The sequence below is a fragment of the Squalius cephalus genome (assembly GCF_949319135.1).
Source record: "Squalius cephalus genome assembly, chromosome: 23".
Taxonomy (NCBI): domain Eukaryota; kingdom Metazoa; phylum Chordata; class Actinopteri; order Cypriniformes; family Leuciscidae; genus Squalius; species Squalius cephalus.
Window position 1 is genome coordinate 29,283,740 of NC_137144.1, and position 18,761 is coordinate 29,302,500.

An 18,761-nucleotide genomic window follows, 5' to 3' on the forward strand; every position below is an offset into this window, starting at 1 on the left:
ACAATCGATCATCGAGGCATCGATATCAACCTATTCAGCGCCTCCACCATGGACAGCACCTGCTAAGGTCGAACTTAAGAAGGTTTACCTTAAGCAACATCCTAAGGTATAGTTCGGAGAACACACGTAGGAAAGGTATACCTGTAGTTAAGGTGTACCTTTTGAGTCTTCGTAGCGCGCTAAGAGACAACGTTATCGGAGAACGCACCCCTGTTATCACTGTAAACAATCTATATTGTTAAAAGCGCTATATAAATGAAGGGGACTTGACTTGACATATTCCAGTCTGTTTCTTGGAGGCAGTCTTGTAGCTGAGAGTTAGCTGCTGTTGGCCACACCGTCACAGTTTTGATTATTGGTGTTCTTGTCTGTATTATTGGTCTATAGCAGGGATAGACAACTCCGGTCCTGGAGGGCCACTGTCCTGCAGAGTTTAGCTCCAACCCTAATTAAACACACCTGAACAAGGCAATCAGTGTTTTCAGGATTACTAAATAGATACAGGCAGGTGAGTTTTTATCAGGGCTGAAGCTAAACTCTGCAGGACAGCGGCCCTCCAGGACCGGAGTTGTCTATCCCTGGTCTATAGACTGGAAACAGAAATATAGCCGGTGATCAGAGAGTCCCAGATGGTCCTTTTATGCCCCTGTGATGTTCGTATACTCCTGGTCTAAGATATTGTTGGACATTTCACATTTCAGGAAAGCTTGGGGAGAACTGACTTAAAGGGGTGGTTGATTATGATTTCACTTTTCTAACTTTAGTTAGTGTGTAATGTTGCTGTTCGAGCATAAACAACATCTGCAAAGTTACAACGCTCAAAGTTTAAAGCAAAGGGAGATATTTGCTTTTAAAGAAATCGTTTTTTAAGGACTACAGCAAACGACTGGTAGAGACTACACAAGCTTCCTCCCGGGTTAGTGACATCACTAACCCTATAATTTACATAAACCCCGCCCCCGGGAACAAGATTTATAGATGATCATGACAGAATATGCTAATCAATGACTAGAAGATAACTACACATAAGCTACATAAATTCATCAACTAACCATTCAGAAACGTCCTGTTGCATTTAACATGTTGTCATCTCTTCTTGAGTTTCATTGTCTGACTCCAGTTTGAACATAAACATTGACATTTCCAGTGCATGTGTGTGTGAGGTAAAAGAACACGAGCTGTTGAAGCTCCGCCCCCTGTGCTGAGAGCAGCAGCTCATTTGCATTTAAAGGGACACACACAAAAACTGTGCGTTTTTGCTCACCCTCAAAAAGTGACAATTTTAACATGCTATATAACAATACCTGTAGGGAATTTTGAGCTAAACCTTCACATACACACACACACACTCTGGGGACATCAGAGACTTATTTTACATCTTGTAAAAAGGGCATTATATTAGGGATGTCCCGATCAGGTTTTTTTGCCCTCGAGTCCGAGTCCGAGTCATTTGATTTTGAGTATCTGCCGATACCGAGTCCCGATCCGATACTTAATACATAAAAAAAGAATAAAGAAGAGCGAAAAAACAGATCCAGGATGTTCCTTATTTTTTATTTAATTCACCTTATTTTAACATTCAACAACTCTGTTAACAAACAGAGCACTTCTGTGAGGTAGCTTGAACAATCATGTAATACATAAATTCTTCACTTTTGGACTTTAGTGCAACAGTAAAAAAAGTCTAATATATAAACAAATAGCACCTCAACTTAAAATACCCGGCAGGCATGTAAACAAATAAAAAATAAAAGTGCTACAGTGTTTGCAAAGCCAGTAATGTGCTTTTAGGAACTGCACTCCTAACTCTTACGCCGGTTTCACACTGCACTGTTAGCAGAGCGTGCAGCGCATATTTTTTTTCGCCGCCCATGTTAACAGATTAAACCAGGCTTTAGAGCATTCACACCGCGCGCAGAGGCGGCGCGGCAGTGCGTAGCAGAGCAGAGCAGGAGTGCCGCGATCGTTTCGGCGCCGAGTCTATTTTTGCTGCGCCGCTTTTGCTGAATTAAAGTGACAATACATTGATCATGGCCAAAATACACCGCAGTTTTATCCAAAAAGTGCATTGATGATATCTATTGTGTTTTAAACAGTCAATCAAATGACCAACAGCAATTTAAAAAGAAAACAAATGTCCAAAAACAAACTTGTTGCCATAACAATAAAATCAAAGATGAAACAAAAGTTATATAAATGAAATTATTAATAAAATAAGCTTCTTGACAAGTCTTTTCTCTTAAATGTATTTGAAAACGAAAAAAAGCAATGCCAACTTATCCATTATGGAGTACTCTGTCTGTAGACTACACAACCCGCGGTTCAGCCGCGCGTGACAAACGCTGCCAGTGTGAAAGCAAAACGCACGTGTCCTGTTCCTGCTCACCATATGCACTGCTCCTGCGCTGCTTACTAACGCGTGCAATGTGAAACCGGCGTAACTCTGTGCCACTGCCACCGCATACATATTGATGTGTTAAAAAATAATGAGAATATATATATCCGAGTCCTGATCGGGAGGTAACGTCCGATTCCGATCGAGTCTGAAAACACGTGATCGGGCCCGATTTCCGATCATGTGATCGGATCGGGACATCCCTACATTATATCACCCCTTCAAGATTGGCTTGGTGGAAATCTCCAGCAACAACAAACACTCAATGAATGAGTCCTGTTGCTTTCTCCAGTTAGAGTTCATCGTGTCTGAATCAGGAGAGGAATATCACAGAATCAAACACTGTTTACAAGCCAGAACATGCAGCCCAGAACAGTTTAAATAAATATGAGCGAGGATTTCGATGTGAAAAGACTTTGACTAGAGGAAGCATTTAAGAATTAAAGAGGAAGGACTCTGAAACAGTGGGCGGTGACTGAACACGAGAGCTTAAACTGAGAAAGTGAAACTATCATCACTGTATGCATCAGTGCAGTTACTACTAGATCCTGAGGGAATATAGTTAAAGTTCGAGCACATTCAACATGAGTTTCCAGATCCACTTTAGAGATATGAAACACGGACTGGAGAGAAGAAGAGTTTCTGTGGCGAATTCAGAAGAGGAGTTCAGGAACACCACAGTGCAGGAGTTAAAGAGAAAACTCATTCCTGAAGACCAACGTAAGTCCAACACTTCAGTCTTCTGTGTACATTAGCTGACATATGTGAAGTAGATTGTGATGTTAACACAGAAAATCTGTATTTGAATGTAGATTCAGCTCTTATTAATGGAGAAGCCTGAGATTGAAAAGTTAGCAAATAAATAACAATTCTCTCTCTCTCTCTCTCTCTCTCTCTCTCTCTCTCTCTCTCTCTCTCTCTCTCTCTCTCTCTCTCTCTCTCTCTCTCTCTCTCTCTCTCTCTCTCTGTGTGTGTGTGTGTGTGTGTGTGTGTCAAATCAAATCAAGTATATTTGTATAGCGCTTTTCACAATACAGATTGTATCAAAGCAGCTTCACAGTATTAAATTAAAATAAAATAATACAACAAGGTTTGTTTCTAGTGGAATTTATTGATTGATAGAATAAAATTAAATATCCCCAACTGAGCAAGCCAAAGGCAACAGTGGCAAGGAACCGAAAAAACTCCATCAAGTGGCCTAATGGTGTCCTAAAACTCCATCAGGACCTAATGGAGAAAAAAAAAACCTTGGGAGAACCCAGGCTCAGTCGGGGGCCAGTTCTCCTCGGGCATTTATGAACTAGAGGCCGGATTGTAGTTTGAACTGTAAGATTAAAAATATTATATGAATGCCTGGCCGAAAAGATGCGTCTTTAATCTAGTTTTAAACTGGGAGAGCGAGTCTGAGCAACGAACAGTATCAGGAAGACTATTCCAGAGTTTTGGTGCTAAATGTGAAAATGCTCTCCCTCCTTTGGTGGATCTGGATATCCTAGGTATGACCAAAAGCCTCGAATTTAGTGACCTTAAAGAGCGCGATGGATTATAGGGCGATAGAAGGTCCGTTAAATAGACTGGAGCTAAGCCGTTTAGGGCTTTATAAGTCAGTAGCAATACCTTGTAATTAATACAGAACTTTATAGGTAACCAATGTAGTGATGATAAATTCGGTGTTATATGATCATATTTTCTTGATCTAGTAAGAACTCTAGCGGCGGCATTTTGGACTAACTGTAGCTTGTTTATTGAGGATGCAGGACAACCAGCTAATAAAGCATTACAGTAATCTAGTCTCGAGGTCATGAATGCATGAACTAACTTTTCTGCATCAGAAACTGATAGCATATTACGTAGCTTAGCAATGTTTCTAAGGTGGAAAAAGGCTGTTTTTGTAACATACGAAATATGATTTTCAAAAGACAGGTTACAATCGAGTATAACACCCAGGTCTTTTACTGTAGAGGATGAAGTAACAGGACATCCTACTATGTTAAAGTTGTATTGTGAGAGGTTTTGTCGGTGGTTTTTTGAACCGATAAGTATTACCTCTGTCTTGTCTGGATTTAATAAAAGAAAATTACGCGTCATCCAATCTTTTATATCTTTAACACACTCTGTCAATTTGGATAATTTAGCATTTTCATCCGGCCGTGATGAAATATATATTTCAGTGTCATCAGCATAACAATGGAAACTAATTCCATGTTTCCTTATAATATTTCCAAGTGGCATCATATATATTGAGAATAACAGAGGGCCTAACACAGATCCCTGCGGCACTCCATAGTTTACTGGAGTTATGATCGATTTTTCTCCATTTAAATAGACAAAATGGTAGCGGTCAGATAAGTATGATCTAAACCAGCTTAATGCTTGTCCTTGAACACCAGTATAATTTTGTAGTCGATCTAAGAGTATTGTGTGATCTATAGTATCGAACGCAGCACTAAGATCAAGTAAAACTAGTATTGAGATACAGCCTTGGTCAGAAGCTAAGAGTAAATCATTTGTGATTTTAACGAGCGCAGTTTCAGTGCTATGATGCGGCCTGAACCCAGACTGAAACTTTTCATAGATGTCATTTTCTTGTAAGAAAGAGCCCAGTTGAGCGGACACAACTTTTTCTAGTATTTTAGACATAAAAGGTAGATTTGAAATGGGTCTATAATTTGCTAGATTATGTGGATCTAATTGTGGTTTCTTAATGAGTGGTTTTATAACATCCAGTTTAAATGTTCTTGGAACATAACCTAAAGATAAAGACGAGTTAATAATATTGAGGAGAGGCTCTTCAACTACAGGTAACACTTCTTTCAGTAATTTAGTTGGTATAGGATCTAATAAACATGTTGTTGTTTAGTTTTAGATGAAGTGATAAGTTTATCTAACTCTTTTTGTTCTATAGTTATAAAGCACTGTAATTTTTCTTGCGTCGTGATAATTGAGGCTGAATTATAAGGCGCGATTGAGGACTGAACGTTTACAATTGTGGTTCTGATGTTTTCTATTTTCTCAGTGAAGAAGTTAAAGGGGGGGTGAAATGCTATTTCATGCATGCTGAGTTTTTTACACTGTTAAAGAGTTGGATTCCCATGCTAAACATGGACAAAGTTTCAAAAACTAAGTTGTACGTTTGAAGGAGTATTTTTGTTCCAAAAATACTCCTTCCGGTTTGTCACAAGTTTCGGAAAGTTTTTTTCGAGTATGGCTCTGTCTTACGTAAGATGGGGCGGAATTTCCTTATATGGGTTCTAAGGGCACTTCTCCGGTAAGATTGCGGGCGCGCGCACTCGTAGACTAGATCAAGAGAGTGAAAGCAGTTCGCCATCAAAGCGCCCTGCCCGGCTTTTGGGAAGCCAGTGTCACCAAAGAAGTGTGTTTTTGGTTGCCAGGGCAAGACAACCCTGCACAGATTCCCAAAGAACCCAGCGTTAAGGGACCAGTGGATGGAGTTTGTTTTTCCTGAGCATAAACGGAGTTGTGTAAGACTGTTGTTCCCTGCATTTCGACGATGATTGTTTTATAAACAAAGCCCAGATCGACGGATTTGCAGATCGTCTAATGCTTAAGGATCGAGCAGTCACAATGATAAAGGTTCGCGGTCGTGCGTTGGAACCGGACGGTGAGTAACTGTTGAACAAATAATGTCTCTGTGTGTTGTCACTAGCTCGGCGCGTTAGCACAGCTTTAGCTTCGCCCACACGGCCCGCCCCCAGCCGCTCGTTTTTTTCCGGAAAGACTCGGTACAGCCAATCTTTCTTTTATAAATATAATAAAACTAAAGACTTTTCGGAGATATGAAGGATGCAATACTACTCTATAGGTACTCAAGATTAACAGGAGATTGACTGAAAATGAGCATTTCACCCCCCCTTTAATGAAATCATTACTACTAAACTGTAACGGGATATTTTGTTCGGGTGACGTCTGTTTATTTGTTAGTCTAGCCACGGTGTTAAATAAAAACCTGGGATTGTTTTGGTTATTTTCTATTAGATTGCGGAGATGCTCAGCCCTGGCCACTTTTAGGGCCTTTTTATAACGTGACATACTGTCTTTCCATGCGATTCTAAAGACCTCTAAATTAGTTTGTTTCCATTTACGCTCTAAATTACGGGTTTCTCTCTTTAGAACATGGGTAGTATTATTGTACCATAGTGCTTTAATTTTCTCTCTGACCTTTTTTAATTTAATGGGTGCAACAACAACATATTCTAGAGAGAATGGTGCTCATGGTTCTTCTAGTTCATCTGTTTGTTTAGGTTCACTGAGCAGCTGAGACAGATTAGATAAGCAATTTGAGAAATTATCTATGGTGGATGGAAGGATTGTTCTGCCTAATCGATAACACGGCGCAGCATGATATATTACAGCAGTACGTAATATGCAAGTTACCAAGTAATGGTCAGTGACATCATCACTTTGCGGAATGATATCTATATCGGTTGGATCGGTTCCATGTGATATAATTAAATCGAGTGTATGATTAAGACGATGAGTTGGTCTGGTGACGTTTTGCTTGATTCCTAAGGAGTTTAATAAATCTGTAAACGCAGCCCCTAGCGCATCATTTGAATTATCTACGTGTATGTTAAAATCTCCAACAATTAATGCTTTATCAAAATTAACTAATAGATCTGAGAGAAAATCTGCAAACTCTTTTAGGAAATCAGCGTAAGGCCCAGGCGGTCTATATACGGTAGCCAAGGCTAGAGATAATAGGGATGTTTTTCTAACATCTAAGAGAGTAACATTTAGTACAAGTACTTCAAACGAAATAAACTTAGAACCCGTTTTCTGAGTAACATTGAGAATATCTCTATAGATTGTTGCAACACCGCCGCCACGACCAATCAGACAGGGCTCATGTTTATAGGAGTATCTTGATGGAGTAGACTCATTTAGACCGAAATAATCATTTGGTTTAAGCCAGGTTTCAGTAAGGCAAAGTACATCGAAGCTATTATCTGTGACTATTTCATTTACAATAACTGCCTTAGGTGTGAGTGATCTAATGTTTAGAAGACCTAGCTTTAGAAATTGTTTTTGTTTACTAATAACAACATTTTCTGGTTTAATAACAATTAGATTTTTTCTAGATCCTGCAGTAGAATTATTATTTGATCTCACTAAACGAGGAATAGACACAGTTTCTATGCAATGTTCTACACTATTTATATCAGTTAAATTGGTGCAGCAGAGACTATGATTTGGACTTTTGGTTACTAGTCAAAAGGTATTTAACATTTTGGAGATGTTATCTGACAGAAGATCCACTCCGAATCTGCTTGGGTGTAAGCCATCAGCACGGTAAAGCCTAGGACGCTCCCAAAACAGATTCCAATTATTTAGAAAGAGCAGTTTCTGCTCATTGCACCATGACGTTAACCATTCATTTAGCGCAAATAATCTACTAAACTTATCATGTCCAAGTCGGTACGTGGGAAGCGGTCCTGACACAATGATCGTTATATCAGGCGATGTGCTGCGTACCGTATCGATCAGATTCCTGAAGTCTTTCTTCAGAACCTCCGTCTGGCGCAGTCTGATGTTGTTCACTCCCGCGTGCAAGACCACAGTTCCGACACGCTCGTCATCGTTCAGAATCTTGGGAACGCGGGCAGCAATTTCAGCAACACGGGTATGGCGCTCGCTTTGTGTCATTCGGCGACGAGACTGACAAGCACGACAGATAACACACGTGTATACGTGCGTGTACGTCTCCATTTGTTTTATATGGAGACGTACACGCAAATATCACGTCACGTAGACACGTCAATAACGTGTAGCTGTAAGGTGTGTTGGACATCGGCTGCGGCTGGATGTAACCGATCGGCGAGAGTAGCCGCGTGCCGGCGGGAGGAGCTGCAAACGGAGACGTCAAGTCGGACACTTTCTGGTTCCCGTAGTGACCGCTCACGTGGTGTTTGCATACTTTACCACAGCTGAAGTGAAATAAATGCAATATTTGCCAAATAATAGCCTACACAGATGTTTCAGATACATTTTCATTCAATACTTTATGTACTGCTTTCATACAGCGTCTGTTTGAACAAGAATAAAGCTCAACATAAGCTACTATCAATGAAGTGGAGTCTACGTTTTTTAATCAGTTTTAATTTGATAAACATGACACAATATAACATCGCAACGACATGAAAAGAGTGTTTACTGTTATAAAAAAACTGATTTGAGAGCTTTAGAGGAACTAAAGGTGTTCGAATAAACACGAAACACACGTGATCGTTGTCATGCAGTGAATCCGGCCAATCGTGGAACAGCTGTGTCGTCATCAGCCCTCGTGCAGCCGCTCTTGAGAAGCTGCGCTGGCTGAGTTCTCTGGCTACTCTCGAATCGCTCTCGCGGTGCTTTGATGGCATACGTCACAGTCACGTGGCGTCGGCGCTGTATCAAGTCGGACAAAATTTCTAACCGGCATGCACTGCTTTAAGTCAGCCACCGATCGGTCTGCGCAGAGCTGCATGAAGTCGAACAAGCCTGTTGATTTTTACAGACGTGACGGCGGCGTCACGTTAGAAGTTAACGTGTGGATTACGTCTGCACGTCTGCCCGTCTGTACGTCTGCACGTCTGCCCGTCTGTACGTCTGCACGTCTGCCCGTCTGTACGTCTGCACGTCTGCCCGTCTGTACGTCTGCCCGCCTAATTTTCCTTATTTTCTCATACTTTTACTGTTATAGACATTCTAGATAATCTTATTTTGGCAGTTTACTTAGAACTACATTGGATTTATTTATTTCTATAATGCTGAATGTTAAGTACATGATACGATCTTATGAGAGACAAATAAAATGGGCTAGTAAAATTCAGAAAAAGTGGGTAATTTCATTATTTGTTTGTTTAAGATTTGTTAAAGCCCTGCAGCAGCCGGTCTGCATGCCTCAAGTTCATTCATAGATTCTGCATTTAGTTTTAATTAACCATTCAGAAACTTATTGGATTTTAAACTAAAATAAATTATCAATCATTCAATTTAAAATCGTTTAACATAAATACTATTTAATAGAGCTACACTAAAAAAAATATAAAGCCTAGCACTCTATTAAATTGAGCCTAGTCATACTGCACATTTTTTACTACTATGTTAAGAGCCCTGATAAATAAACTGTAACAGGCTTAAACGGATGCATCTTGTTTTCACCTGCAGGAAAAACAAACAGTTAAAACAAAAATGACAGTAAATGACCACTAAAGTCAGTAGGTGGCAGCAGAGGGACACTTATCTGCTCATTAGCCATGTCCACTCCTTGATCTATTTGTAGGAAGTTTCAGTAAGTTTTGGGTCATTTATTCCTGTACATTAAGGGCTCAGTGCATTAACAATTTCTGAAAGGAGCAATGTTCGATATAGTATACATTTGCTTTTGTAAAATATTTTCAGTGCTTTAAATGTCTTACAGATTTGTATTGTATGGGGGTTCTGCATCTTTGGAAAAGTTATATTCCACTGACACAAGATAAATAATGAGTGAAATGTATGACTGAATGATTTTTTAAATTTATTTTTTATGTCAAAACGAAGCGTTTGTAATGTCATTTGTAGCATGTGTGTGTGTGTGTGTTTGTGTGTTACATTGTCTCTATAAAGTATATTTACTGTATTATGTAATGCAAGTGGAGTACGTATACAGTATTACAGTACAGAAAACAATGTCTGATTACACACCTGTTCTGTCTACAAACTTTTGAATGATTGAAGACACTGTTGTTCTCCTAAACATTCGGCTTTACCTTTTGACCCTCCGTCATTGTAAGGTCATGACTGATAACATTGTCTGCAATAGTGTCCTTATTTCATTAGAAACATGTCCACAATCTTGACCTCTTCCAGTGTTTTGCCTCCGTACCCTTCTTCCACCACACATCATTACTCCTCTTCTTCGACTGTTGACCCTGTTTGTTTCTGTGTTGTTCTTCCATTATCTAAATGTGTGGCATTGAGTTGTGCTCTGTCAATATATGCTTGTCAAATGAAGCTTCATGAGCTATTTCAGAGACCTAGTTGATTTAATGCTTTACATTCCCCTTAATTAGTGAAATGCAAAATTTATAGCCAAGACACTGTCATTAAAACGTTAAAATGTAGCATGTCATGGGACAACCAACAACAGCACATACATTTAGACTATACCCATATTTCTATTTATAACGCAGCCACTTTAAATTCACATAATGTTTCACTTCTGAGTAACAGAAATATATATATATAATGAAAATGAATTGCCAACATACCAAGGATATAAAAAAATACCAAGTAAAACAAAAATTTGTAAATATTTGTTTGAATGTTTCTGTTATGAGCAGTTTTTAGAAAACCAGAATGCCTGTAGGCCTAAATAAACAATATATTAATGACTGGCATTTCACACAATAGTCAATGAAAATACAGTTCCAAACAGCACCACAGCAGAACAACTGCAATTGTCTAAACAGAGTAGGCTAGTTGTGTGGATGTTAAATATATATTTGTGTTTTTGAAAGAATAGGTTGAACATCAACCAGTAATCTCAATAGAACAGGGCCTTGGCGCCATCTACTGGCAATTTTATATTGATATTTAGTAGTTTAATATTTATTTAGACTCCGTTAATTTCGGAATTTACAACTCGGTTTAAATGAGCTTGCTAGAAGTTCATAGTACGATTTTTTTATAACATCGAATTTAAGAATATAATTAAGTAATGCATCCACTCTACTATAGAGCTTTTTTATTATTATTGCAGCCTAGCCTATTTCATATTCCCATGCATGCTCATGCATAATTTATATTCCAAAATACATTCAAAGACTTTTTCTGTTGAGATTAGATTTTTCTTTTTTTATGTATTCAAACCTAAATAGTATTTTCTTAATATTCTTCGAGGATGTTAAAAGCTAGGTCTATGTTAAATAGCTATTAATGTGATTTTCTCTGCTGGAAATTACTTCATCTAATTTAATAATAGCTTAAATGATCAAATCTTCTAGCCCACACTGTTCGAACAGTGTCTCAAATAAGACAAGTCCATTCAATTCAATTCAATTCAATTCAATTCAAATTTAGTTGTAGGCTACAGCGCTTTTCACAAAACATAGTTTCAAAACAGCTTTACAGAAAATGCATTTCAGAAATGTACATATAAAAATACAGTTAGTTAGTCAGTCATTTATTAATCCATCATACATTTAGCTGCATAAAAGTACGTGCGCTATTTTTAAATTAGCCAAGGCACGTTTTGCGTTCAGACGGGCAGACGCGCAGACGTTCAGACGGGCAGACGTTCTCCACACGCACGTTATCACGTCTAAAGCTTGGTTAGGAAAGAAATGACACAAAGCGAGCGCCATACACGGGCACCAGGAAAGCAGTGACTGTGCACCTTACTTTTACCTAATGTAGCGTGTACATGCCGAACGATGGAATCGCCGATGATCATAGCATCGCGTTCTGTTTCGCGAAGAGGGGAGAAGCGGTTTTGTGTGGATATCTCGAAAACCGGGAGGGGCGGAGAGGGTCTTGGTCTAGACCTGACTCTCTGTGTGTGTGTTTGTTCGCTATGGCACTATATATATATATATATATATATATATATATATATATATATATATATACATGATTCAGAAAGCACATATTAATGAGGAAAACAGTTGATATATGTGTGTGTGTGTGTGTGTGTGTGTGTGTGTGTGTGTGTGTGTGTGTGTGTGTGTGTGTGTGTGTTCTCTGTTCCTCATGTTTCTTCACAGTTGAAGACACTATTCTTCGCTACCGCTTCAAGACACTGGAGGATGATCCCACACTGGGTTTCTACGGCATTAAACATGAGGATTATATTATCGCAGTGCACCGTAGAAGTATGCATTATTTACACTAGTATTCAACATTATTAAAAGCATTTATTCATATTCTTAAACTAACTGTCCTTTTCACTTCAGTCTCCGTTAGAGAGAAACGCCCGAGAGACTCTTCTCCTGTTCACGAGTCGACAGGTCAGTTTCACAATCCCACAAACGCTTGTTTTCTCTATCAGTGGATTTACATTACGAACATTTTTATAATAACATGTTTACAGCGTTTACACACATCAGGCCTTTTTTGTTGACATTTTTTCATTATTTATGAGTTTTTTGCTTCATGTTGTGGCAATATAACTTGAAACTTTATTATGATGAGTGTAAAATACTTTTGATTATTGTGTTTGCTGTTTCTTCACAGTTAAAAACTCTAAACTTGACAACTCTGATCTCAAGACACTGGAGGATGATCACACACTGGGTTTCAGCATTAAACATGAGGATGAAATCTCCTCCACATCATCCACGAGAGAATGGCCAGTTCAAGCCCCTAAATACCGGACATATTCTTGCTCATCCTTCATACGTTCAGCAGGTCAGTTTCTCTTCTGAGTGTAAAGTCCACAAATGCTTGTTTTCTCCATCAGTGGTTTTGCATCACACACATTTATAAAGGCACTGATAGACAGATCTAAGGCTAACAATCATAATCTCCACATCGTCTCACAGTGTCAGGTCTCTCTGAAGAGAAATATATAAGAATATCCAGGACTGAATCTAGAGTTAAATATGAGCTCTTAACATGTAAATGCATTAAAGTCACACTGAATTCAGAGAGGAATCTTAAATCATGTTCCAGTATTAAACAGTGATAAAACACATAATCCATTATAAATATATTCATACTGAGGGTTGAAGTGTAATATTAATATTTCTCTGTCAAAGTTTATGATGGAGTTTGTGTTTTCCTCTATACATTCATATAAAAATATAATCCTTTCTTTTGCTTACATTTATTAAACCAAGTTTGCACTTAATATTTTTATTTTGTGAGAATTGTTTCCCTTCCTTGTGTTTCATTGGTTTAATTAAAGGTTCTGTGAGTAATTTCAATATAACTTCCCCAAAAACTAGAGCGAGAACATGAAATTATATGGTAGTAAGTTTGACTGATCTCACACTTTAACTGATCAGCTCACAGTATTAATATATTTATGAAGATTATGTGAAACTGTAGTTATGATCTGTTTATAGTCTTCAAACTGTCATCACTGAAGACAAACTCTTGTTTTCTCTATAGCAGTGATTTTATATTAGTAATTCTTCAGTGAATTCTGCTCTTAAACTGAATGTATATTGTATTATTTTCTGTCATTATTAATATCTGTTACACGATTAAACCCCACAGAGGAACAGCAGTCAAGTGTCAGTTTATGATCACAGTTTTAACCAGTATTTTATACTAACAGGGAACGTTCTGGAAAGATTCTCTCACAGTTATGATCAAACGTTCCTCCAGTAACATTACACATTTGTTCAGAGTTATCTGGTGTTTAATAATGTCCTCAGAACATCAGCACTAAATATTATTTATACATCATTCATGGAGCTTTTATTCTGTAACGCTTTTGTTGGACGTTCATCTAACATTTTTTTATTTTATTTTTGCTACTTGTTTCAGAATATTCAATATTCATAAGTAACGTTTCCATAATATTTAAAGAATGATAATATGGAACGTTCTCTTAATGTTTTTAATGTTTCATATCTTAATGGGAACGTCAGTAAAACATTCTTAGAGCATTTTTTTGTTTTTATGGCGACTTCTCAAAATCATATTGCATTTTTACTGTTTCATGAGTTTTATTCTTCATAATTGTGTTATTGTTGAGTTTCTCTGACTGATTAACACATATAGTGTAATAACATGCTCTCTATGATGCTGTATGATTGACATATCTCTTCTTATGAGCATTAACAGTGGAAAAGTGCACAAGTTTAGTTTGTGATGAAAACTTCACAGTTTGTGTCTATACAACAATGCACAGAAATGAACAATTATCCCACATATCCTCTACATAATATACATGTGAACTTTATTATGATGAGTGTAAAACATGTTGAATTATTGATCCTTCATACAATTAAAGTTAAAGGAACAGATTGACAGATTCACGACACGATATTATTCAGTTTCTGACGGATGTTTTGTTGTTCTGCTCCACATCAGCTCACGAACTTAAATTCATCCGACGACGAAGAAGAATCCATTCACCAGAAGATGAAGATGAAGATGAAGATAAAGTAATTCCCAGATCAAAATCAATGGATAATTTATTACTTGACATGAATCAGCCTCAGCTGGAACCCAGTGAATAATGCTGAATAATGTTGTGTATTGTAGTTCAGCCTCACATAATCATCACATCAATCACATGTGTGTTTATATCAGGTCAGTTTGAGTGTTGATCATATGAGCTCCATCATACACTCACTGAAATATTTCACTGTCAGAGGCCGACATCAGAAGAGAATATGATAGTGAATTATATGGTGGTAAATCTGAACTAAATCTGTCACAGTGTCTGGTTTGTGTTCCCTGGGTAACCACTAGATGTCCTCCTTCCCCACGGTGTCTGTCACATTCTGAACTACATTCCCCACGATCCTTGTTTCCTCATTGCACTCAGCTGTCCCTTGTCACTAATCATTGCACTCAGCCTATTCCCCATTAGCATTGTCATTTCCCTGTGTATATAAGCCTGTCTGTTTTAGTGTTTGTCACGGAGTCGTTATTTTATGTCACCCTAACACTTCCGATCTGTCTGTTCTGTTCTGTTCTGTTCTGTTTCTTGTTTATTTTGTATTTTAACTGCTATGATGGATTTTGACCCTTGCATGGACGATTATGAGTTGAATTGCCCCGATAAAAATACTGTACATGGATCTCTCTGTTTCCCGAGTGTGTTACGTGACAAAATCACACTTTAACTCACATGTGTCAAACTCAAGGCCCGGCACATTATGTTATGTGGCCCGCGAGAGCATATGAGCAAATTGTCTTAAAATGTTTAATTCATATAAGCAACAGTTTATTTAATCTGTCAAGAAGAGAAACCAATCTGTTCATTCTCTCCCTGCTGTCCTGTGATCTCCTCTCCTCTGTCTCTCTGAAACTTCATGTCCTCCTCATGATCTCCATCAGCTCCTCCTCTCGGTCTCGTTTCTCTCGGCTGTTCCTCGTTCTATCCTTCCCGGTCCGGGGAAAGAGGTCGGTAGGAGGGTTGCCAGGTTGCAACAAAAGTAGCCCAAAAGCCCATCGGCTCGTCTCCATCGGGCGTCTGAATTCTCCACTGGGTTTGTGAGTCTGAGGAAGTTTTGGGGTGTTGGAGCGCCGAAATCGTACTTACAGGGGTGGGAATCACCCCGCGGAAAAACTTAACAACTTAAAAGTATCCCAATTCCGCGAGAAAACCTTGGACTTGGCAACACTGATGGTAGGCCGCATCAGAAGGATCCTTCGATTTGGTACAGCCTTCATCGCGCCGCTGTGACGCAATCGAGGCGGATTAGCTGAGGTGACGTGACGCTAACAGATATCAGACAAACGGCTAGCGGTGACATCAGCTCAATCCACCTGTCACTCTTCTTCTTCTTCAATGATTTATAACGGCAGCTTGCATCCTTCATGTTGCATCACTGCCATCTTCTGGAGTTAACTAACTCCTACACAAAGCAATAAGTCAAATCCTCGTCATTAGTCTTGCATTTATTAAAAAGCAGATCAGATATTCCCTTCCTTTTCTTCCACTACATTCCAATATGTCCTTTAGTCCACGTCCAGTTATTCCTATACTTTCCATATTTTTAATCATGACCTCTCTCTGTTTCATATTCTCTGCACTTAACAATCACATTCTCCACTGTTTCTGGGGTCTGACACTGCTCACAGAATCCAGTTTCCCCATTATATGGAGTGTGCTATTTAATTGACTGTGTCCTATTATTAATCTATTCATGATTGTTTCCTCTCTTCTGTTTCACCTTTTGCTTTCCACAACACCAACTCTTTTTTTAATCAAAAACAAATGTCTTCCTTTTGATTCTTGATCCCAATGTTTCTGCCAACTTTTTCCCAAACAATACTCTTACCTTCTGATCGTGAAAGCCTGATGTTCGTGTCTATAATTTCCTTTTTCAAAGCTTGTTTGGCTAATTTGTCAACTCTTTCATTTCCCATTATTCCTTTATGTGCAGGGATCCAAATTACTACAACCTCAGTATCATTCTGCTTCATTCTTGAATGGATATTCATTATTTCATAAAGTAATTCATTATGATTTATGGTCATACCTAACTTGAGGCTACTCAAAGCGGAGACAGAATCACTACAAATAAGAGCCTTATCCAGTTTACTTTGTTCAACCCATTCTAATGCTATCAGAATGGCATACATTTCAACAGTATGTACACTCAAATTATTTGCAGTCCTCTAGCGTGTCTCATATCCCTGACTGGGAATCACTACTGCTGAACCTGTGTTTCCTGATCTTGATCCATCTGTGAAAATATGCTGATAATTATGGTACTTGCGCTTCTCATATCTAATAAACTCATTCACCAAATCAGCAAGTTTATAGTTTTCTTTAATTTGTAATAACTGCAAGTCTACCACAGGGTTATCTAGTGTCCACAAAGGGATGCTAGGCCACACTACATTCTGGCAGAACTCTTCCACATACAGCCCCGGGTCTCTGGCGGCATCCCCAGCAAACACAGAACGTTGGTGCAACGTATCCAACCTTTTAACAACGTTTTAACAACATGGCCAAAAGGTTGCTTTAACTACGTTGTGAAGGTTGTTACAGAGTTGTCACATTAGGCACTTTCCGACCAGAGGAACCTTTTCACAGTTCCTAGAACTATTGGCTATAGTACCCGGATGTCGGCGTGTTCGCACCGCAGGAACTAGGAATGATTTTAGTTCTAGGAACTCCATTTGGAGGAACTAATTTAGGTCCTACTTCAGAGTAGGGTCTAAACCAGCACTATAGGAACTACCCGTGACGTTAGTGTACGCTGATGACCGAACGCACGCGGAACACCAGCACCCGCCATTTTTAAAACAGCTAGAATGTAAACACACAGATTATAGCCTATATATTTACTCCAGAAACTAACTATACAAACATGGAAAACAGTGATAGATGGGTCTCTAAACCTTTATGCTGAAGAGAAAATCCAACGCAACTTTGAGGGGACCAAGCCAAACATGATTATGTATTTCTGCCCAGCTAGCAACACTGGACATCAACCACACGGCACAAGCTAATAACCTTTTTTCATATACTGTCTACTTTCTATAACAGTTCTATCTAATAAGATATTAAACAGTACTGTTAGACAGATTGCTAACTAATAAACACAGAGAATGCGAGCATTGTTTGCTCTGGCGTTCTCAGCGCCGCCAAAATAAAGGTCAGTCGCTCCGTCAAAATAAAAGTCACCGTGCTTGCGTCACTCCCTTACCCCTCCTACCAGTTCCTATGGCCACTTGGCCAGTGCGAACGCAAACAGCAAACCCGAGTTTGGGGGAGAGTAGTTCATAGAACTGTTTAGAAGTGGACAGTTCCTATAACTAAGTTCCTAGAACTACTTGGTCGGAAAGCGGCTATTGTTGACATTGAACTACCGTTCAGGGCCATTGCCGAAGGTTGTGCCTAGGGTGTCTGGACAACCACTGGGCTACATGTGTACTTGTCACTGACTTACTGCCCTGAAGCATGAAAATCAGCCTTTTCAATTTCAAAAACACTGATTAGTTTTTCATTTGATTTGTCTGCTATTTAGTGTCATTCGTTTCTTTGCTCCTCTGGATGTGTGGATGTTTCCTGGACTGATTCCGCTTTCGACTACTGTCTGCCATGTACAGAACCCGGTTTTGTTCATTAAATGTTCTGATCTTTGCTTTTTATGCTTTATTTATTATACTTAGAAGAAATTTGTATATATATTTTTTTTTTTTTCACAAATGTATGACTTTTGGAAGTGGAATTTGATAAACATGTAGTTTTAATAAAGTTGAATAAACGTAGCCTTCTGTCATTTGTACTCTTCAAAGTGTAAACTTGCAGGTGTTGATTATAATAGGCTAATTTACTGATAGCCCCATTAAATAACTAGATGCACCGCATGGCGGTACAAAATATGACCGCCGCTCAGGCCTGCACTGGCTTTCCACAAAAATAAATAACGTGGAGCAATTTGGCTGTATTGCGTGTTTATGTATATACCAAAAAAAAAGTAGTAGTATGTGCATGTCTGTCTGTGTGTGTGTGTGTATGTGTGTGTGTTTGTGTATGTGTGTGTCTGTGAGTGTGTGTGTCTGTGCGTGTATGTATGTGTGTGTACATGTGTGTATGGGTGTGTGTCTGTGCGTGTGGATGTCAGTGTGTGTGCATGCTTGCGTTTGTTTGTATTCCTGCATGTGTGTGTGTGACAGTATCATCCTAAACCAGCAACCCTTCGCTCAACACCACCATCTACAGGCCGATGAGTGTACAGTCACTAAA

At 38.8% G+C, this 18,761-nt stretch overlaps 1 protein-coding gene across 2 annotated transcripts; it reads left to right on the plus strand.

Moving 5' to 3' along the window:
• The first annotated feature begins 2,868 nt into the window (after window positions 1-2,868).
• On the plus strand, window positions 2,869-18,281 carry LOC307151921 (uncharacterized protein). Of its 2 annotated transcripts, none has more exons than XM_079860167.1 (6): window positions 2,869-3,115; window positions 12,142-12,249; window positions 12,331-12,384; window positions 12,611-12,784; window positions 14,420-14,493; window positions 15,395-16,810. In XM_079860167.1, exons 1-6 carry the CDS (start codon window positions 2,980-2,982, stop codon window positions 15,494-15,496), a joined length of 648 nt encoding a protein of 215 aa, XP_079716293.1. In that variant the 5' UTR covers window positions 2,869-2,979; the 3' UTR covers window positions 15,497-16,810. The 2 variants fall into 2 exon arrangements, with proteins under 2 accessions (XP_079716293.1, XP_079716294.1); XM_079860168.1 differs by lacking the exon at window positions 2,869-3,115 and adding an exon at window positions 11,682-11,932 and having other exon boundaries at window positions 15,395-18,281.
• The last annotated feature ends 480 nt before the right edge of the window (window positions 18,282-18,761 follow it).